Raw genomic sequence first — 23756 nt, forward strand, 5'->3', positions numbered from 1 at the left:
ATTCAGTTTCAGGTTTTGTTAGAGATTCAGTAAGAGTTGCTGCCCTTTACCTGAGCCTTCCTAATGTGTTCCACCCACACCCTGATGGATGCCTGGTCGGCATGGAATGTAAAAGCAGACACAGGTACGTGGTACTCATTCAGGTAAATCAACAGAAAGCTCCCTACAAAAGATGCACAGTATTAAGACAGCTGTGTACAGCCTATAACTACAGTGATAAGACTGTTGGAGAGTCTTGTTTCAGCTGTTTATACATTAACTACTACGCTGCTGGTCTTACCTTTGTCTTTGAGTTCCTGAATGATCATGCGATCGACTCGCATTGGAGGTTTGATGATTTTATACTTTTCCATTCGTTTGCTTGGTTTACATATCAGTAAGAGATCGGTGAATAAGAGACACTCCACATCCATCTAAATAGGTCAAAAACAAGATAGTCAGTACATGTACATGTATATATGTGTAATATTTGCATCAAATAACCCATATGTATGGCTCTGTACACTTGGCAGTCATGATAACCCATTATATGACAGAATTTATAGAAATAATAAAGAACTTTTTATTTTTTGTAAACCTCAAATGAATTTGCAAAATTTTTAATTTATGTTTTCATTTAGGGATTCATTAGATTTTATTTAAATATTTATATATTAAGAAATAAAACAATTTTCAAGCAACTCTGTTTTATAAATAGAAAAAAAAATCAATTTTTTTTTATCTGAACAACCCGGAACATCCCCTTTGTTAAAATAAATGTCAAATGAAATATCCAGCATAACACGAGTACTCACTCGAGTTGAGTCCTTGAGTTTGAGCACAGATTGCATAATTAGGGTCCGGGTGTGATCAGGGCTACACCCAGGCATAGGTGCACGAAGGTCAAAGTTGTCATAATATTCTTGAATGTACTGTAAAATAACAATATATTAAAGGTTATGTCAAAATTTTTCATTTACATGTATGTTCCTTTCCTTTCAAATTTGTCTGCAATATAAATCACAGTTTTTGGAGATCTGATCATGACTTACTCGTAAACATTCATCATTCGGTGACTCTACAGCATCATACGACTCAATTTTTGCAACAATCGCATTTAATCTCTCTTGGTCGTGCTTATGACGCAGTGTCACATTGACATGCGAGACAAACTTGTCCACCCCAGCAATCTGCCAAAAGAAAAATTTCATATTAGTTTCACATAAAAAATTTAATTGTAATTATAAATACTTTATTTTAAAAATTCAATATAATAACATGCAGCATGAAAAAATTCATCCAAGTTTTGACAAATACATGTTAACTTATTCCTCAATGCACAATTTATACCGTAAGAAATTTTTCCTCATTTAGCAGTCATAAAAACAAGCAACAATATTCTATTTCGTTTGAGTGTGGCTACTGTTTGAGTGTGGTATGTGTGTGAGTGTGGCTACTATTTGAGTGTGGCTACTATTTGAGTGTGGCTACTGTTTGAGTGTGGCTACTGTATGAGTGTGGCTACTATTTGAGAGTGGTTTCTGTTTGAGTGTGGCTACATGTACCTACCATTTCTAGGAGGTCCCTTCGTTGTCGATCTTCCTCCGTCTTGCGGAGTATGGCCTGCAGAAGGAGGGAGTATTTGGTCAGACGCTGCATCGGCTTCACCAGTAGGTCTGTCAGTTTCAGCCGGTTACACTGTTTCTGGGTTTCCGCCCACTGCAAGAGATCAACAAACTTACAAAAATGCCAAACAGCACAAAACAAATCAGGTCAAAAGTCAAGCAACTGTAGATTTCCCTAAACAAGTTCCTTAAATCTGTTGTTACAAAAAGCTATAAACTTGGAAAACAAACATTACTTCATTTAATTTGAATTTTTTTGTAATTGAACAGGAGTAAAAACAACTGTAGAAAGTTTAAGAGCTTTGTTTACACAGTTCTCCTTTCTCATGTCCTGATTTTTTGTAGTTTGTTTCTCCACACCTAGTTAAACAAGCTCCTAATGTGACACATGACCTGCATTGATTGCAACAAGGGACCCAACAAGGCCCTTTGACAAGACCTTTCACACACCGCATACATTGTCTGGGAACACAGCGTCCACATTGACTGGGAACTACTTACAACCACAAAGGTCTTAAACAGGTCGTTATCCGCGTATCTGGCTTTCATGTACTCGGTACAGTTCTTCTGTTCCGTGCAGTATTTGGTATACGACCCAAACAGCTCTCCAAACTGTCAAAAAACCCAAAATATTATTCATTTTATCCTATGCAAAAAAGAAAAACCAAAAAAAAAACACTTTCATTGTAGAGTGTTGTGTGAAAGCTTTAAAAAAATTGCTCCAATGAATTTGGGTGCAATCACATCTATACTTTTTTTGAACCCTTACAAGGGCAATAAAAATTTCATTCTTCTTTTAGTTTTGTCATCATTTATTTAATTCAAGTTTCTTTTATTTTACCCTTTTGAATCCATCCTTCATGTCTGAGGGATTGAGGGGTGTTCGGTTTTCCCTGGCTTCTAACAGCACTTTTAACAGGTGAGATTCCCAGAAGTCACAGTTCACAGCCAAGACATCACTGATGTTCCCAAACAAATGTTCCGTCTCAATCTGTAAGCAATCACAGATACAAATCCATCAATGCAAATCAAAGCAAAAGCTTTCAAAGTTCAAATGTCAAGCATCAAGTGTTCAATTTCTTCTTTGCTTTTAAATGCTGTACAAAACCTACCTCATTTAAAAGACCCTCAGCTTGTAAGTTTATTAAACAGCACATAAATAGCTGAAAAGGATTGAAAGTATATATATAAAACAACAAAGTTTCATTGATGAATTCATGGATATTGATGATATCAGTGATCAATAATTTTTCATCCAGACAACAAAGAAAATGTAATCATTGCTTTTATAAAAATCACTACACCTAAGAATTGTACTGTTGTATATGTCTAGGATCAAAATAAATTTAAAGTACATGTATATGTTATTCTTTTTTTCATTTGTATATACAAACATGCATCTTTTCCCCTCTAGGCCTGTATGCTAAGGCCAGTACAATCCATAACAGGATCAAAACTGTATACTTTTATAACTAGCTGTCTCTCACTGTCTACATCATGGTAGAAAAAAAAGGTCCAAATTTTGTTGAGCTAGCTGTTATCTGTGGACTTACATCGACAATGACCCTGAGAGCCTTGATGTAATGGAGCTCAGTGTTGAGTAACTCCCAGATCGCCTCCTGTTGATCGTGCTGTCTCTTCGTCAACATCTGAAAGACAATACCAAGATGTTCAGGCTTCAGTGATGCTAAAGTACAGGTTAGGAGATAATCAGAGTGCAACATTGACACAAATTGACATTATCGGATTCCCAATCTACCATTGACAAGACGTCCAACAAAGAGTTCTTTACGGATCGCTAAGCGTTGTTTACAGCCGAGCGGACCAATCTTGACAGACATTTATACTAATCTGCTACTTCTACAGTTCTTAAAAGGACAAATGACATTCCGAGCGATACAAGTCTAATGGCTCCAAAAGGCCACCAATCTAACTAATTTAAAGATCAAAACAACAATCAACAGTTATTCCATTAAATGTTTGCTTCTTATCCATGTCATAAGAATCTTTAGTTATGGTTTTAATCCCCTCTCCAATCCCTGGGCGTAAACAATAAGGTCCTCGCCCTATATTGAGTTATTCTGAGTAAATAGTAATTCAGTTTGTAGGACTATTATCAATGTCCTTTTGGTCAATTATCTAATTCTAGTAGATAAAAAAACCTGATAAGTTTCTGTGTTCTAACAACAAATTCTTAAAGATACATGTAGTCTTAGTTATGGATATATATCAGAGTAGTAAATTCGTCGAAAAAAGAAACAAAAAATTGTTTTTCTTGGTACCCAATATGATTGTTATGTACATTTTGATGACATCATCAAATACGCCATAATTTTCTAAGGTATTCGTGTGAACAATTCTTACCGAGGCATTTTCCACCACAGAACTCCAGTGAGGTTCGATCTCGAACAGGTTTTCCTGGATAGTGGGCCGTCCGAGTTTGAGGAGGTTTGGCATATCTGGGATGCCATTGCTGCTGTAGTTGTTCAAAATATCACTCAGCTGGTCATGTTTCTCCCGATCCTGAAAATATAGGAATATTAAACCCAATTAAAACCAATCTAGCAATAAAACAAAACTTATCGGTAATCATGGATTAAGACTAGATCATTGAAACAATAATTGTCAAAATTGAAATATGTACTGGCTGACACAGGTAAATATCTATGACTTTTCTACATATCTTAGTGATTGTTTCATAAATTACGACCATCCACAAAAAACAAAATAATGTTCACAAAAGATTTACTACAGATCATATCCATTTCTATCCAATATATTTGAAAGAAATTTTTAAAATTTAAGTGAATGATCATGAAAAGCAATGGGTTGTACTGCTTTAATTTGTAAAACTGCATTCACATACTGTAGTTGTATGTGGTTTCATCATAATTCAACAAAACCAGTTTTCCTGGATTTCTTTGTTGAATTGATCCACGTACGTAATAGTATTTATCAAAGTAAAAACAAAAAGTTAATTTTTTTGTAATTATAACCATACAAAATTATGTTTCGTTTATTGCAAATAAACTTAATTTTTTGCAAAAAAACGTGCATGCATGTCCACAAATAGCAATGACACTATAGTACTTAAACACATATGTACAGACCATTAGTAATTTTGACAAAATCTTTGTGTCAATGATTTTGACATGAAAATAAGAAAAATCAACAATGAATGCTTTCTATTGCTATCTTAATCTTAAACATCAAATATTCAGCTGTTTCTGGCTTAAAGGTCTCATTAATACATTAGACATCTGTTCCTATCTATATTCCAATAAGTAACCACTTGTCCATGAAAATTATCACAAAATAATCCATTCGCTTTATAGCGAGGCATCACTATTGGCAATATACATTATGTAAGTGAACAAGTAATTGTCAGGTAGCTTAATACTGAAAAAATCATTTGTTAATAAGATCTTTAGAATGTTATGTTGTATAACCTTGTAAATAGAAAAAAATCAATATTACTAGTTGTAATGGTCAAAGTAACAAAGCTAATTTTTCTCACATCGGATTTGACACTAAAGAAAATGTATTTGCCATAAAAGGTCAACTATCTCACAAAATGGGGATTTATAAGTATCTGCGATACAGACAATGCATCATTTACATGTAGATAATATTAAGTGAGAGACAATTCTCTACAATAAAATGCGCAAAAAACCAAGTTCCACTCAGCCTGATGATATACAGTTAGCAAAAGGGGAAAAAAATTGTTTCCTTATAGCAGAACTTGACAGCAACCTTTCTGTGCCATAAATGTACCTGCTGATGGGAAAGTAATGGTCAACGTTTGAGTGGAGAGGACATCGCAGAGAACTTACTGTCGATGTCAGCGGTACACAGGAAAATTACCTTTTGACTAGACTTAACCCACATCTCTACATCTTTATGACTGCGATGTCGCATTTTCCGTCTCTGTTTATGACTAGACCGCCGAAGTCCTGAGAAATCCTTCGAATGTCCCATCAACCAAATTCCTTATACCCATCAGCTCAATTTTTCACAAAATTTTAAAGTTTCTCATCCAAAATCAATTTAATATGAGTACAAACAGAGTGTATTCCAACATCACTGGTAGCAGTATGAAGTCATCAGATTACTGGAACAATGCTTTATATTGTACAAACAATCCATTTAAACTGTTACAACATTATTTCGTGTGGAAAACAAAATCTGGCAAAGCATACAAATATGAGGTCACCAATCCAATTTAAGAAAGAAAGAAAAACAGGTTGATTTAAAGTTCAGCCACTTTTATAAATCCCCAGATTAATTAATCTTATATAAAAGGTTCACTCCGTCCAATTGTGAATTCCATACTCGTCTCTATCCATCCATACACAGGAGCCTGATTAGAAAGTCACTCCACCTATAACTAGCGAGATTACAGGTGTATGTAATAACCAGCTAAAGTTGCAATAGCACCTTATCTTCTGCCGCACTTATTGATTCCACCTGATCTGACGGAAAAATCCAATATCGCGGTACTTCAGACATACATAATTAAGTCAGGTAGATTCCGCCTTCTTGCTACGAAGAATTCTATCTCATCATCTTTGAAAAAACCAGTTAAAGTAAGATCAAGTGGGTGTCATGTCCGTGTGTACGTATGTCCCAAAAGAGTCAAGTTTTCTGTTGATCCCAACGACAATGACATAGATAAATAAACAATTTCCATAACAAAGCTGGTGTGACCACTGTTCCTATTGACGTTTGGGGTATTTAACCTAAAAGTGTGTGTATTGGTTGTTGAGGTCTTCCCATGACTCAGGTATTTAGAAATGAATAGTCAACCCAAAGTTCTATAATTATAGAGGAGTAAAAAAAAAGTGAGCCAGACACTCGTAAATCACAATTTTCATTTCATCAACTGCACATAATATACTTTTTTTCTTTATCTCAACCACAAGGTATGTTACCATTCTTGGTTTAAAGACATGAATAAAATATCTTAAATTCCCCACTTTCACGAAACCATTCAATCTTAATTGATCGGAGAGGAATATTTCTCTACCATTAAAGAAAACAGAAATTAGCAAGAGAAGTCAATCTCGTTTGACAGGTGTATTAAGATTACATGACAAGTTTAGGTTGACATTAAAGTTGTTTGGGTTTTTGGTTTTTTATGATTTATCGAATTGTGACAACATTGACAGTAACTTCAAATAACCTTATTTGTAACAATTATATCACACACTTACCAGTGATCAACATCATAAAACTTAATGTTCGTGGAGATACAAATATAGGTTATATTATTCATCCTTTGTTTTAATGTAATGGTTTTATCATAAATGATGACCTAAAATCTATATTGAGGCAATCCGACTAAATTGGTTTTAATGATACTTACATATTGAACTTTAATATCTTAAGAATATCATGAATTTAGCAATATGAGTTACAAGTTTATATTTTCAGTGTGAACTCTGAAAAATTCTCCTGAACAACCAAGAACACATGTCCATGACAACAAGAATCTATAGGATAAACAGATATTCCTTTCCTGACCCCCCCCCCATTCTCAGTTAGTAGGTTATAACCCATGCATATGTCATATAGCCAAGCACATTATGGGCAGAGTGTCCTATTTTATGACAGTCAATCATTAGTCCATATCTAGCAATAATTTAACAACATAGGTCACTAATAGAGTACTTGGGTACTAAATCCTCAGCGACAATGCCTAACTTGTGTGATCTGATCTCAGCTTCTAAAGCTTGCATCAATAATTGATACCAGGGAAATGTATTTTATGTAATCATATAATAAATTCATATGACATATAATATAGCAGAGATGTAATGAATTCTACGAAAATTATTGACAGGTAAGCATTTATTCCTTTCGCATTTCCCCCCTTGTTTGTTGATGTCAACATTTAAACAGAATATTGATCAGTGTAAATCTTTGGGCATTATAGACCATACCTACATAAAAACATTTTATCATTCATCTATTTGAACATCCTTCAGTAAGTACGTCATCGTCGTAAAATCAGTATATTTGTAGTGGGACATAAAAAACGCCCTTTTGTGCTGTGTATAATTAAGAAAGGGACAAACTTCAGCAGCCAATATTACACAGATGGTGTACACAGCAGCCGTCAAAGAGAACAATAATCAAAAGATGTCTGTCTCACAATAAATGGCCAAAACAGCATGCATCTGATTTTATTTGGAGCCATATGCATCAATACCCTCCCTTTTTATATTGACACACAATATAATGAAAAAAGAAAGTTGGTTATCTCACTGAACTAAAGCTTTTGAGATGGTAAAACCGCTTTTCATGGAAGCAAAGAGGATTTTTGGCTTGGTTTTCTATTTGTCCTGCACTTTCAAGAAGACATTATTCAATGAACGCACCTGGATCTGAAGAGATAGGATCTCTCTCACCACATAGATATATCTACCACACAAAAAGTTAAAAGCCTTAGTTTACAATCTAGGGCTCCCCACCTAGATTTCTGATCATACTTAATATGACATCAAACCATGAACTGTAACCATATGAACACGTTTATGCATTTGATTTCTAGAGACTTTCAAGAGGGTCTTTAACTCCCTTTCATGGAGTGTGCCAAGGACCTCTTGATACAGTGCAGATATGATCAAACAATGTCCTACTAAAATGGGTACAAGAGGTACTAACAAGATGTTTTGCCAAATCTGAGTATAAAGGCTGCTTATTTAGAATGAGTAAGAACTAATAAATCTTGAGTGAGAACTGGACATTATTCAAAACAACGTTAAAGCTCATATTCATTTGTATTGGAAAAACGTTCACACAGCTATTATTGCATTCTCCGAGATGGCCCTAATTACACCAAGAACAAATAAAAACTCTTCTCAGAATAAAATAAAACCACAATTTGGCAATGAAACAAACATTTCTTTAAACCACCAGAGAAATTAGGGGACAAAAAGAATACAGATTAAAATCATTGAAGTGTAAAAAAATACATCTCAACAAATTTAATTCCATTAAACATATAATTCTTAAAGGCTCTTTCAGCAGAGATTGGTTCTTCTTTAACACACATATTATATTGACATGACCTGCATATACATGTATTCTTGTCATCTTCTGAGCAAAAACTTGCTGAGTAACTCCATCCATAGCTATACTTACATGCATGATCATCTCAATGACGTTTGTGATGGTTGTTTGCGAGTACCTCCTCATTTTGGAGGAAGCTAGGGATTAAAAATCCACGGAATTCCAAAGTATCAATCTCCAATCACATCCGAATAAAGGCCTGTGCTATAAAATAAGGCCATACTGACACACCATCAATGACCACTGCTAATAATTCTCCTGAGGGCAAGGATTAAACTGATCAAATATCTGTTATCTCTCTCAAGACAGAAATTTAAACATTCCTCAATTAGCCTCAAATGGTCCACATGCAGAACACAATTTGTCAACCCAAGTCAAGGTACCGATCATCATAGGCACACAAAATTTTATCATCATGCCTCACAGGCTAGTCCCAGAAACATCCTAGGATCTGGGAGTCCTTATTCTCGTTGGAATGGGGGGAGAGGAACGCGCTGACAGAGAGCTGTCAAAGCCCTGACACTGTGTTATAATGGCGCTGGACATCCATCACCACAGCTCACCACAAACTCTTCCACTGGTGTCAGAAGTGAGAGATGAAAAAGACATAAAAGTCGCTACCTATACAAGCCATCTTGCATAGATTATTTGATTTTTTTTGAAATTTATGAAGTTATGATGGAAACGTACAAATGAGAAAAACCCTTTTCTTTTGCCAGAGTGAAACTATTTAGCAGGATCTCCCACAATGCAAATATTAAAACAAAATTCCATTGCAACAGATTTATGCAGATGACCAGAATACTGTAATGATTTCAGCTCATGTGACCTTAAAACTGTGACATATCCATTAATTATTCAAGAGTGATTAGGTGTTAGATTTTCAGCAAAAAAGGGTGTTATGTAGAGAAAAAAAATTTAACATGCCTTATCCTATTGACAGTTCGACAAAGACAACACCTCTGTTTGTGACTTGCATATGGTTTCTTATATTAATGAACACTATAACTTGCAAGGCTGCCATCAAAATATATGTATCAGCTAAACCATACAACACATATAACAAACAGGCTGACAATTAAATACTGTTTAATATGCATGGAAGCCACTCTTACACAATATCAAATACCTTCACCGTGTTTGAATGTAAATAACAGTGTAGGTATGAATTCTGATTAAATAAATCTAAGCTAATAGAGCTTGTAACATTCCATTTACTTAGAAAAACCCAGCTCAATATCAGATTCTCCACATACTAGGGATGACACTCACAGCTGAATGTCTTGCGTAATTAACTCTGTTCATTTGATCTAAAATCAATTGGCAATCCGATCTGGACACTAAGCGATGATTAAGTATGGATTTTTGTCTATTGTTATTGTTAGAAATTGAGTAAAAAGTTAATCAGGCTGGCTGTCACTGTAAACAGGCAAACATTCTCCGCATTTCCTGACAAAATGGCCCCTTTCCAAACCATCCCATCACATCCTCTAGCATAAGTCACAATAACTGCTCTCTCTCTCTCTCTCTCTCTCTCTCTCTCTCTCTCTCTCTCTCTCTCTCTCTCTCAACTTCTACTATAATCATTATAAAAATTCTCAAAGTGTGAAATTAATTATACATGCAACTGCAACTTAGGCTGTGTTTTTGTTATCAATGACTTCCCTTTGATGTTCCTACCCATAACACTTTGCACCAAATTCTTTTCATTGAATGAATAACACCCTCCCAAAAAAACACCAAACAAAAGAAAACCAAGCATCTATCATGTTGCGCAAGTCACCATAAACTTTAATAAACCCAAGTCACAAAAGACACAACATTACCCCTTTATCTAGAATGGTTGGGAAAGGCATGAGAAAACATCATTGATGCTATGCTGCACATGCATATAATTATACAGAGTGGGACGACTAGGAAGAGAAATCCGAAGCCCATCATTTGTTGAAGCCCTGCTAGATCAGGTTGCATCCCATTTCTCACCGGGTCCTTTCTATTGTGTGGGGTATACCTCCATGTAAAGTCACCTATGACATAAACGGTCGTCTACTGAGTGGTAAAATAAAGTACAAATTTATACCGCTGACGACAAGGTGAAGAGGAACCATTAAATGGTCTGTATCCCCTCAGTTATCTAATACCTAACTATAGAGCATAAGGTCAGACAACTCAAACACAGTAAAACTTAAATGTATCTTACAAAAATACTACATAGCACATGTGATACAGTGACTTAAGCTTATTCTGTATGACCGGATTCACTCATGACTTTCTCTCATCTTTCATTCCTTCTCAAGGTTAATCTTAAAAATTCTACAAAGATTTAATCAGTGTTATTATATTTTCTAGCTGGTTTCAGTAACCAGTATTTTGTTTTCGTTTTTAACTTCGCAGAAATACATGTATGACCTCTGATCCTGGCTGGATGATTCTGGTGTTTGTGATGTCGGTCTCTATACCTCCAAGTCATTTCGATTCAGACCAAAGCAGCACAGGAATTTCCAATAATATCAAAATCAATTTCCCCATTCACATATTAACAACATTCGTATGTATGATGTGCTGTACTCTAATACAATACAAAAGTGCCCATTAATTTTGTATTGGATATACCAACTACAGCACTCTGTGTCATTACATCTTACAGCTTCATTCATGAAGCACCGATTAAGAGTCAGATGTACCTCAATCAACTCACTTAATGTCTTAATGAACAGCAGTTCACATGCATCTCTTATATATACCAATAGACAAAGCAGTAGTAGAAAAAGCAGACACCAAAAGAATAGGAACCGGAATATTCAAGTTAATACAATTGTGGACATTATGATTGTACATACCTTAGGGTTCCTATTCCCATGAGGAGGGGCCAGAGGCCATGACCGCCTATACAAGGGGTTGTGAACATTACGGTGGGCCCTACGCTTGACTTCTACACTGCTTGGCAACATGATAACGGTTTATCCGCGACCCGAGGAAGAAAGCTCCATCAACGACAAAAGTTAAAGCTCCCCTCCTGCATCGTTCACTTGTCTCCTCCACACAGCCATTAGAAAGCATCCAAATCCCAAGAAGCATTGACACCCGAATCAATATTGTTATGACTGATGACACTCCAAACTCGGTTTTTGTCAATCAAACATGAAGTAAAACACCATCCAGAATTATAAGTGGTTCATATCTAACAATTGAAACAATGCTTCTTCAAGTCCGGCAGGGTTTAACACTGAAAGAGATCTCTGCGAATCCGGTTTAACTCGGTAAACATTAGCCCGGTAGTGGCAAAGAAAACTATCCCTTTTGAAATAGGTTTTCAAATTGGCTCACTGGTGACAGTGATCAGACGCTTGGCCATGTGACACGGTATAAAACCAATAAATGCAATTGATTTATCTCCGACAAATCCATGTTTGTCTCAATTATATCCAGTGAAACCGGGCTATGGAGAAGACATTCTTTGACCTTTTATTCAAGAGAGAGACACTTAAAAACCTTCACACAGGTAAACGTAAATTTGGGTTTTGGCTTGTTCTATAATTAATTCCGAGTTAATTATAAAAGGTCCAAGTCTTGTATCAACAAAAAATCAATAGCTACCGTTCAGAAGTTTTACACCAAGGTAGCAAACTGTCAGGGAAAGAATGCAAGGACAGATGATGGAACAAACCACAAGCATAAAGAAAAACCCCACCTTTGTAAAAAAAAAAAAAAAATGAATATTCACGTCTCTGTATATATAGAACTAGAGTTTGAAAGAAATCTCGTTTAGTCAACTATCTCAAGAATATGTCAGGTATTTCTATGTCAGTAGTTGTGCATACATTAAATCCCTGTTGATTTCCATACATTAATCAATTATTAAAGTAAAGAAAAAAATAACCCATCCTTCACAGCTTAAAGACACATTAGAAGAGACATATTCAACAAATGGAATAGATGTCACAGACTTGGCTATTGGACGCTTCCTATGAGTGAAAAATAGTTTTTTTTCTCCCGTCTTCTAAATTTAAACCGCAGAATTCATTGCAGTGTAAATCATTACTAAATTTTCACACATCGAGTTGTTCCCGAGTCATTAAACTTGTCATGCTTCACTGATTTTCCTCTTGCAATAAACGATCAAAAGCTGCTTATGATAAAATTCATAGGAAATTTTATAACCGTGTATGCATAAAATTTGAAATCCAAATTTTTAGAATTGTTTTCCACTCCTCAATTTTTTTTTAAATCTCCAAAGACAAGAAGACATGTATGACACAATTTTTGAACTTCTACAAGAGGGAACTCTGATAAAATATCAATCAAATAAAAACACACACAAAAAAAATTGTCTGTAACAACATCCTGCTTAGAACAAAGATTGTACTAGAGTATAGTAAGGTCAACTAACTACTTAAGTCTGTAAAACAATCGAAACAATTTGAAAATGAAGCCTTTTGAGTAGTACTCCATATAGAGCAAAGGAAACGTGTCGATACCACCCAAACATATGCGATCCAATTTCTCTTGCTAAAAATGTCTTTTGTTGACATTGAAAGAAAGCAAATACCAAAAAAGATTTAAATAGCAAAGTGAATTCAAATATTGCTGCAAATAAATCCATCGCACTACATTGTAACTTGAACTTGTAGCATATAATTAAAACACACCTGACTAAAACTGCATTAAAATACCAGTACAGCTGACAAATTGGCAGGTCTAGTCATTAATGAAGAGAGTATTTCCTCACTAGTTTCACTCATCAAGCTTGACAATTTTGTACACAACTACTGTATGTAACACTTGAAGGGGATTTCCTTTTCATTGCAAACCAGGAAAACTACATGTCCCAATCCTTAGAGAGTACACTGCTGTTAATTGCTCTTTAATTTGTTTCATTAAGACCCTATCAATACATGAATATGAAGCTTACCTTTTTTACCGGCATCCACCGAGCTACATCCCCAAGATCTGGATTTTCTCCATTCGGAATAAAAAGGGATGGGGGCCTGCTACTATGACCAGCAGATGGCTGGATCATATTGGCCAGAATAAGCCTGGATATGGTACCATATCCAGAGTCCTTGGACCCCCTCCGATTCATATTGTCGCCCACCATTGGAAACATTCTTTCATAGTCTAAATCCCTTCTTAACTTTCACACAAGTGCACGCATCAATTATTTACTGGAGTAAATTTAGTTTAAAACACAGCACACAATTAATTTTTGACCTCTATATGACAGTAGTCTTGTGTCAAGCCTGTATCAAATATACTGGAAAGCACAGGTAGATGGCAAATATCAGTCAGCACAATTGGCCAGCTGTCAAATTTATCTTTTGATAAGTATTTCACAGCACCAACGTGGTCAGACCATCAAGCGGCAAATTTCCATCAATACGGTATACAATAGGGCAAATAGGCCCCTTAACACAACAGTCTCACAAATGTAGCCCTCCAATTTGCCAAATAAAGAACTTCATTACAAAAGTTACAGAAGTGCTGTTTCTTTCCATCAAATCTGCCAGATCTTCACTGCAAGCTACCTCATCTTATACCATTCAGGAAGTTAATTTACAATATATAAATTTATATATTAAGAGGTAGAGAGTGCAACACAAAGAAGCCTTGACAGACTTTGCACAAGCAACTTGTTATTCAATTTCGGGGGGAATTCACAAGATCAATGCGATGTAATTGAGGAACTTGTTTGATTTCCCGTTTGCTGATCGAGGTGTCACCGCTTATATCCGTCGGATGGGCAGTGAGGACTATTTAGTCGTCAGAGACACATACTTAAATCACAATCGCTGTCAATTTGTAATTACTGTTGTCACTTCTGCTATGAATTTCCGAACCAAATCAACAATTTTGGAAATGCAGTCCTGTTTTTGGTCTGTTCATCAATTTAAAATCACTGCAAAGTCATGTAAAACTGCGACACTGTCTGCTCACAAGACAGGAATGGCAGGCCCCAAAAATAACCGAAAATATATATATACGGACAAAATCATATCTTTTATAGCTCCCAATGGATAAATCACTATCTCAAGAATCTTCAATAGAAATATTTTGACAGCCTTTTTGGTGAAATTTAAAAATGCCGGATGTTCCTCACTAATCGCACAATCCTTTTACCTTTGTAATGATAGAGAATTATTTGTTCCACTTAATGGCCAAGTGATATTGCATTCCTATCGAGTACATAAACAAAAACTGACTCAGAGTGAAGCCAACAAGGCTAAAAACTTCTCCAAACAAAAAATGACAAAGGAAATACGCCAAAAATGTCTAACAAATAAGAAAGTTTCTCAACCAGATATCTTGTACATAGATACATTTCCAAAACAACAACACAAGCCACCAACAACAATAAGCCAAGCTCTCTGGTTAACTTTTGAGTAATTCAACACCCCCAGGTAAGTCGAAAGATCAACAGATTTTTGTGTGGAAACCAGCATAAATTAATTCACAATGGGGAATGTGTAAAATATGTAACAATTGTAATCCATTATATCCTTCCATATCCTCAGGGCACCCTATTCTTTCTTAAACACCAAATCAACTTAAAAGACTGTAATCATCACACATTAAGAGAATGAGAAAACCTCCATGTTTGTCTGATGTTTATTGTATTACAATGGGGGGATTAAGAGACATAATCAAAACCATAAAGTCTAATGTAAATTATATATAATATGCTCTGCAATTATCTAAGTTATCACAACACTATTGTTTAATTAACTCTCTAAATTCATTTACTTTTTAAGCCAATATAAGCCAATAACTTTCACATTTGTTGAAATTGGTACATGTATTGCTAGATTATGACAAACGAGAACTAATCATACTACACCACAATTCATTATTCTACAGGTTTAAAATTTTGTAAAGCCAATTTCCAGGTCAATCTAAAAACACCTAATTTGCATTAGATTTTACTGTATTAATGTAATTAAAAGACTGTTTCGAATTCTTCCACTAAAAAGATATGATTACCCAAAAATCTGAAAAATTTTAGCTCAGAAAATTATACTGGCACTGTACCAGTTATCGGCTAAAATTTAACGCTTTCTTTTCGTATTTCCTTATTTCTTGATATTTTTGGAAGAAACTTGACATTCTTTAAATGGTGATTTCCTTGTTTATACATCTGTTATATTAAATCATTATTTAAGAACTCAAAACATCCTGCTTTTGTGCTTTTTAGCACGCCCCGAATTTGCCAAGTTTTACGATTTACTGTACCAGTTATCTGCTTTGTGATAATAACATACTTAAATCCCTGTACATTTTGATTTGATACTCTGCATACTGTAATTTGAATTATGCCCCCTTTGGGGTCAGACTAAAGGTCGTATGGGTTATGATACATAAACAAAACTCATAAAATTATTCGTTTATTTTCATACTGGCTTGCGACCAGTTCTCACCGAGTACCATTTCTCGCCAGTACATTGTGATGTCATTTTATCAACACATAAAATTATAGACGAAAAATGACGTCACAATGTACTGGCGAGAAATGGTACTCGGCGAGAACTGGTCACACGCCAGTACGGTAATACACAAAATTGTAGACTATTCAATACGTAATATTATTGTGCAATCAGGAATTAAACTGCGATATGAATCTCGCAGAATTTAATGAATTCCTTTTGTTTCTACATGTTATATGTATTGATATTATATATCAATTGTGTTTAGTAAATCCGGTAGATACACCAATTCATATCCAGATGATCTGGATAAACCTTATTATTTTAAGCATTATTCATGCAATCCCTATAAATGTTTATTTACCTTAGATCCAGCTGGACTGAAGAGATTGGTCAATTTGCTGCGGTCTTTGTTTCTGCGTCCCTCCGTGATGGTCCCCTGCGGACTGACTGAGGAGGACAGGGTTTGTGGGATGGGGGTCATGTCGTCTATGGACAGGTTGATTCCCCTACGACTCCGCAGACTTCCCACCTACAGGACAGAGTACTCCACAGTCACAAACAGGAACCATATATTACATAAAATCATTGGTAATTTCCAATCTTTAGGTTTTTAAGTTAAGAAACTCTCTGATTATTATTTTTATGATTGACAGCTAATCTCCAGAAACACACAATTCTACCGGTAATCAAATTCTAAAATGTAAAGCAAGATCTACTTCAACACATATAATTTTTAGAAATAAATACGGAAACTGAGTTATCTTTGTGGAACACCTGTATATGTTATCAAGATATTTCTACAGTCTAGTACAGACTATACAGCGAGATAAGTAAAAACAAGTATAAAGCTAAAATATTGGTACAAAGGTGACTATATTTTACGATATTTTTAGAGGTGTACATAGTAACATACATACATAATATAGAAAATACGGATACATGTATATACAACAGTTCATGTATATATTGAATACAAATTTGTTGATACTATTACAGTATTACATAATTACATTATTACATACGATAAAATATGTAATTTAGTTATAGGGTTATTTTATGTACATAATATCTATACCAGTATTTCGTAAACTCAATGATATGAACTCTCTGATTTGTTTTTGGTATCCATGATCAAAGGTTGAAAACAAAAGTCTCCAACAATAAAAACATTTTGTTTTTGTTAGTTCATTGAAGTGAAATCTAATTTCTACAAACTTAGTAACATTTCATTAACAATGAATAACCTAATCATGCTTATTGTTATATGAAACATATGAAATTGAGGACCTAATTACCCAGTACAATAAGTTGTTGAAATCTTATCATTTGGAGTATGAAGATATTGATTCAAGTTATAAAATGCAGTCCTTCTGAGCAACTCAAAAAATGTGTTCCAAAAAACTCACATTCAAATCTTACTTGAAAATCAATTTTATTAGATAGAAAAAACATCTTTAAACTTAATCAACAATTTTACTCAAAAAGAAAGACGGTACATGCTAAGATCATTAGAAATAATCTTGTATTACAGTATTTTTTCATCAGGTAGTTGAGAAGAGAAAACAAACAAATTTTTAGAGGTGCATCAATCTCTCTTGTTTTGTTTTTTTTTGTCCTCTTATGGACTTTATTTTGTAATCAATTGATCCCCCTTGTCATTTTATAACATGAATTAATGATAAATGATTTCCTCCTGATCTTAAAAAAAATTGATCTGTACAAATAATAACATGATAAAACCCTCTCCCCTCCCCATCTCTGTTACAGATACCTAGCTCTAGACATGTCTTATCTGTAATTGTTAGATGGATTAATAGCTCTGATATACAATTCGTTAGAATAAAGTGCAGACATGTATAAGCCAAGCCAAAGCATGAAGCATTGCCAGTGACGCGCAGAAGCAGCATAGTGACAGAGAATGCTGCTGTTAAGCATAGGGTGCAGCGCAATGCATGACAGGTAAAAAGATCGTCCAATGACAACATGCAAGAAATTGCTTGAACACATGAAAAGAAGCTCATTGCATCAGACTGACTAGACATATAAATATATTACAACACCAAAGCCCCATACCTCCATAAAAAAGATAAATTATGGCATCATTTATTTAAAAAAGTCCCAATAAGCATACCCACTACCTATCACTTTAATATTTTATAATGTTAATTGGGTTGTTCCACCCTCAAACATTTATTTATGGCATAGAAATTAAATATTTATTATAAAGTGGAATAAAAAAAAGAAATGATGGATGCAGATTTCCATAGGAAAACAAGATATGCAAAGAATGGACAAAAATAAATGATAAAAAATTCAATAGCAAATGAATTTGGTTCAATAGAAGATATGATGGTGCATTTTTTTCTCTCTCAGATGATTGATGATTCATCCATAATTAACTATTGTATTAATAAATCGAAAATGGATTCATGTGAATAAATAAGCTGAATCAGGGACATATAAGAGCCATGTTTTGACCATGCAGTTTTTAACCGCCTGATTTTTTTTACATGCATGCATATCATGTCATCTTTCCAAAAAAAAAAAATCTTTAAAATTATTCTGTGATATATCTGTTTCAAATACTTTTACTAATATAATAGAAGTCCATGTTAAAAAAGGTGAGCTATAGCTAAACATATTGCTGATTTTCTATGCCAGGGAATACACGTAGTACGATGAATAAAATATTTCAAAATGTGGAAAGATAGATAACTCTCTGTGGCCAATGGAAATAATAAATATTGGAGATAAAAGCAGATATACAAGATATATATTCCATATATTGTATATAAAGAGATAATCAATCTGATGCAATGGAGTTGACAACTTGTTGTCAAGGTGACATGCATTACCATGACAACCAAACTTACGGGCAGATTATCGTCAAGCAACTTTGGCCCTTCACCCTGTTTGGGTGTGGGGTGTGAAAAAAACGGGATAGACAGGGAATTTCTACGTTGTTTTACCGACGGTACTTCGACCACAGGTGGCACACGCCCGAACAGAGATTCACGTCGTCCCATCTGTATGGTAACCAAGGAAACACATAACATTGAGCAAGAAATCGACATAGACATGATATAAATATAAGTATTAGGCTTAGGACACATACAGCATCACTTGGCGTCAGTCCGTTACAGTATTTAATGTTAGTGCCACAAAGGTGCCACCTCTGCAGGGTTCTTTAAAGCTTTAGATGCATTAGTGCATGTGTTATTATATCTCCACTGCATTTTTTCTTTTCAATTTTTTTTAAAGAAGAAATAACAGTTTTCAAATTTACTGGAATGTGCTTTAGTCTTTAGACAAACTGTAGATATTCAAAGTTACAATTTTTTTTTCATTAAAACAAATGACCAAATATCAAGATTAAAATTAATGATAATCAAAAGATGAATAAAAATGGTGGCAAAATAAAAATCCATGTAAAAAAAATCTAGCAATAGAATTAAAAATAGAGAAAGAAAAAGAAAGTTTTATGATTTAAAAAAAAAACAACTAAATCAGATAAAGGGGCTTTAACTTATATAAGAGCCTCATGCTATCAACTGGAAAAATAATTCCATGTTTTTCTTCATCAGGCCTAGGCTTATTAACATGCATTCATATTAAGGTGCTAGAATTACAGACAAACAAACCAACATGCAGCTGCTCATGCGCCTTGGGTGCAGGATAAGACATGCTTCACCCATAGGTAAAAAAAAAAAAAAGGAAAAAAAAATACTAACAAAGGTACATGGATGATTAAACCTAAACTGATCAAATTAGGTAGTTAGAACTAAAAGGTTAACGACTAAACCTGATAACAAAATACAGTCTATAACTTTAATTCCTGCAGAAAATGTTTCTGTTTGTTTGGCCACAACCTGTTCATTAATTAATTACATGGACACCCAGGTACAACATTATTTTACTATATGTACAACCACCTAAACACGTTGACAACTTAATACAATGTGAATACTAGACCCGTTTCTTGTACACATCATTTACCCTCAAAATGGAGTCCCTTCTCTACAAGAATGCAGGTAAATCATATCATTTTAATTTTCATTTCAGTTTTGTTTCGTAATTTTATTAACACCTTTTATACTAATTTCTAAATATTTCAAATCAAAATTTTACATTACACAAATTTGATGGTTAGATTTTCTTTGTTTAAATAATTTGATAAAGCAGATTTGAAAATTTTATTCATAGATTTGTGATTAAGATGTAGAAGTTTGAAGCAACATGTAAATCTAAGAAATGAGAATGAACTATTCCTCGTTCATCAATAATAAACCATTGCTAAAAAAAAAACAGAGAAAAACAAAAAACTTGATCCGTCTGATATCAACTACATTAATTACTGCTATACCAGTGGGTAGTATTAATTATGAAAAAAACTTAAATCCGAGATCAGAAGCACTTTATCTATAATCTTGCTGGAAGGATTTATATATAAGATCTTTTTAATTTTTTCTTTATAATCTTTTCATTGACACCTGTGGGGGATCACAGCTGCAATCTCTCATTTATAGTGATGGATCCTTCGGAGGATCCTGCAGGTACAAATTACACAAAATACTTCGATTGCCAGGTTATACTTATTACTAAATTATTACTAAAAATGGATGTCAGAATAATGATAGGTATCATTTCATCAAATTTATCATGCTATTTAAATGAATTAAATAAAACCAAATATCATCCATTAAAATACAAGCTGGGAAACTACCTACCCCCATCACCCCCCCCCCCAAAAGAAAAATTACAGGTAAATGAAACCTTTAAATATGTGGCTTAAAGGTAGTCCAAACCAGTATGAAAAATAAGAACTCAAACCATAAAACAGGATAGAAAAAAAAATCAAATCAAAATAAAATAAAAAGAACCTAAAGGGAGGTAATTTAAGACAGAGTTACACACCCCTGAGTTCTTCTTGCTATTCTTTGTTCCACTGCTGGGCCTTGATTTGCCTGAGCCACCTTCAAAGTCCTTTTCTATAAAAAAAAAGAAATCAATAGATACTATATAAAATTTAGTTTGATAAAAATTATACAAATAACTAAAGGTGCAGATATGTGAATACAAGTCCATATGCTACCACATAGCAGGTCCTTTTGGCCTGATAAAAAACGATGCAAATTTAATAATGCTAATTTTAGCACATACAATGCAAAGATTTCCCTGAAAATATTTACTGATCATCAATATCAATTGTTCTGTAATTATTTTACAATATTCTTCAATCTGTTCAATTGTTTGGTCAAGTTGTCTTGATTTTGAATCCAATTTACCGGTACTTGCAACAATATCTAGATTAACTTCAAATACTAATTTTCTAACATTTCTAATTCATATGCAGTTGGACTTCAATATCTCGAGCAATGATATCTCAAATACAATGGATATGTCAGAGTGATTTGTAAGTCCCAACCAGTTATTCTTTAAGCATTTTATCCAAGATATCTTAAACAGTCCCATCTACAGTAAAACACGGTTATAGCGAACACGCTTATAATGAATTGACGCTTACAGCGAAGTAATATTTATTCACCGTGACTGTATTACAAGTTGTAAACTTGACCGATATAAAGAATTACGCTTATAACAAAGCAAAATTGCCCGTCCCTGGCACTTCGTTATAACTGTGTTTTACTGTAGTTTGAGATAACAGTTTTGACTGTATCATGTATCCATTTCAGATACATCAGTAAGAAAGTGAATCCTTGACATGAAATTAATATTGTGTTTCATGCAAACACCTAAAATCATTAAAGCTATTTTTATTTCATCCATTTGGATAATTACTTTCCAATAGAAGCTATAAAACTAACAAAAGTTACATAATTCATTGGCATCGTCTGGATCAATTTAAAATAAACGCAATACCTGTTTAATTTTTCACATCTGTAAAGGTTTTATTGTAAAAACAGTACACAGAAAATTCGGATAAGATATTTCAGTTACATTAATCAGTATTGCATCTGATTTTCCTGTTATTATATAAGAACCACAGGATAAAAAAAAACATCAAGAGGCAGAGAGAGCTAAATCAAAGCAGTAGTATGGATGCCAACTGACTGATTCGAGCCTATCTCAATTTTCCCATAGAAAATGCTGACTCAGGAATGAATTAGATCAATAAAAATTGTACATGTTTTTATCCGAGGTCTTTCCTGACAAACAACTCTTCAGCACACAATGCCCAGCTGGAGTTTTATATGCTTTTCTTGGCTGAATTTTTACAATACATACACTTTTTATTGGAAATGACAATGTATATGATTAGCCCTCTGAACAGGTATATAGGCAATCTAGTTGAATAGATATGGTCAAGGTATACAAAGAATAGCTTTTTAAAAATTGAAATTCTAAAGGTTCTACAGTCCTCAATTTTATACTACAGGTTAGCAGATGGTGGGTTTTCAATTTGCATGAGCAAAAATTGGGTATATCAATCATCTGCATGATTTTTGAGAGAGAGAGAGAGAGAGAGAGAGAGAGAGAGAGAGAGAGAAAGAGAGAGAGAGAGAGAGAGAGAGAGAGAGAGATATGAAGGGTCAGTTTAACATTTTGGGGAGTTGGGTGGAGATAGAAGTAAATATTGTTGGCTCCTCACTTTTAAACAAAATAATACATGGTCTCAGGGTGTGCTAATGGGTATAAGATCAGTCAATATTATCCTGCGCAACAAGTGAAAGTAAACCAGGACCACCTTTAATCCTGTTTGTGTTTGCTCAGTTGGTTTCAATCTTAATCTTCAATTCCAACAAAAAATATAATCTCATTCTTACCACAAACCGATCTTCGACGGAATCCAAATGCCATTTTCACAGTTTAGGAAAAAAAATTAAATCCTCTTTTTTAAAGCAAGGCTGTCAACACTTTCTGCAAACATTTTGATATGGAGTGTTATGTGTATTCATATCACAATGATCAACAGGCATAGGTATTCTGAACATGATTTGTTCAGGTAAAAGCAAAGTCTCCATATCTAAATAGCCTTATCATATTAAGGTGACAACTCGATCTTGAAGCATGTACTCCTCAATGTACGCAGCCTACACAAATCACCTTCATCCAAAACTACACACAGAGAGAGGGAGAGCAGATCAACAAAGAGGGGAGGGGGGATTTAAAAACCAAAATATCCAACATCAATAAATTTTAAAAATTTGCAGAGGTGTACACAAATCCTCCACATGTGCTCATTTTAAAATAGAGGATCTTCTCTCGGTGGGGAGGCATGCACAAAACTGAAATGTTAAACATTAATCTCAAATGTTTTATCCATGTGAATTAACTTCTGTGCTTCCAATTATTCAGTAAACAGATATGAGTTCAAGGTCACAGCACCTATCTATTAATTTCCAAACACTGCAAGTTTTTATGTTCCAAGTCTAACAACAGATCTCATCATGCTGAATACTTCCAATCGTCAACACTTTTATCCAAGTTTGGAATATCAATGGATCAAAAGGCTTTTTTCACAGTTTCATTTCAATTGAAGAAAAAAAGCTTATGGCTTCCACAAGACTGCATTGCCAACATTAAATCTTCATATTGAAGTCTATATGAAATCAAGGGGGCAACTTGCAATGTCAATATATTCATGGCCAGTCAAAAAGCCTTTACAACTTTAATAAACAGCCATCCATCATTGGGT

At 34.3% G+C, this 23756-nt stretch overlaps 1 protein-coding gene across 8 annotated transcripts in view; it reads right to left on the bottom strand.

The window, feature by feature from the left end:
• Positions 1-23756, bottom strand: part of LOC128190666 (pleckstrin homology domain-containing family G member 5-like) — a 55975-nt gene that overhangs the window by 2668 nt on the left and 29551 nt on the right. For 5 of the 8 annotated variants that reach the window (XM_052862794.1, XM_052862793.1, XM_052862788.1 and 2 more), the window contains 13 exons: positions 21014-21087; positions 18973-19125; positions 16461-16628; positions 3969-4127; positions 3158-3253; positions 2717-2767; positions 2446-2595; positions 2106-2216; positions 1549-1698; positions 1032-1169; positions 795-911; positions 281-413; positions 51-163 (listed from right to left, as the gene is read on the bottom strand). In XM_052862794.1, the coding sequence (XP_052718754.1) occupies positions 51-163; positions 281-413; positions 795-911; positions 1032-1169; positions 1549-1698; positions 2106-2216; positions 2446-2595; positions 2717-2767; positions 3158-3253; positions 3969-4127; positions 16461-16628; positions 18973-19125; positions 21014-21087 (1613 nt within the window). Of the gene's footprint in view, positions 1-50; positions 164-280; positions 414-794; positions 912-1031; positions 1170-1548; positions 1699-2105; positions 2217-2445; positions 2596-2716; positions 2768-3157; positions 3254-3968; positions 4128-16460; positions 16629-18972; positions 19126-20095; positions 20117-21013; positions 21088-23756 lie in introns of all 8 variants that reach the window. The other 3 variants (XM_052862789.1, XM_052862791.1, XM_052862792.1) reach the window with 3 other exon arrangements.

This window comes from Crassostrea angulata, chromosome 6, assembly GCF_025612915.1.
Source record: "Crassostrea angulata isolate pt1a10 chromosome 6, ASM2561291v2, whole genome shotgun sequence".
NCBI lineage: Eukaryota > Metazoa > Mollusca > Bivalvia > Ostreida > Ostreidae > Magallana > Magallana angulata.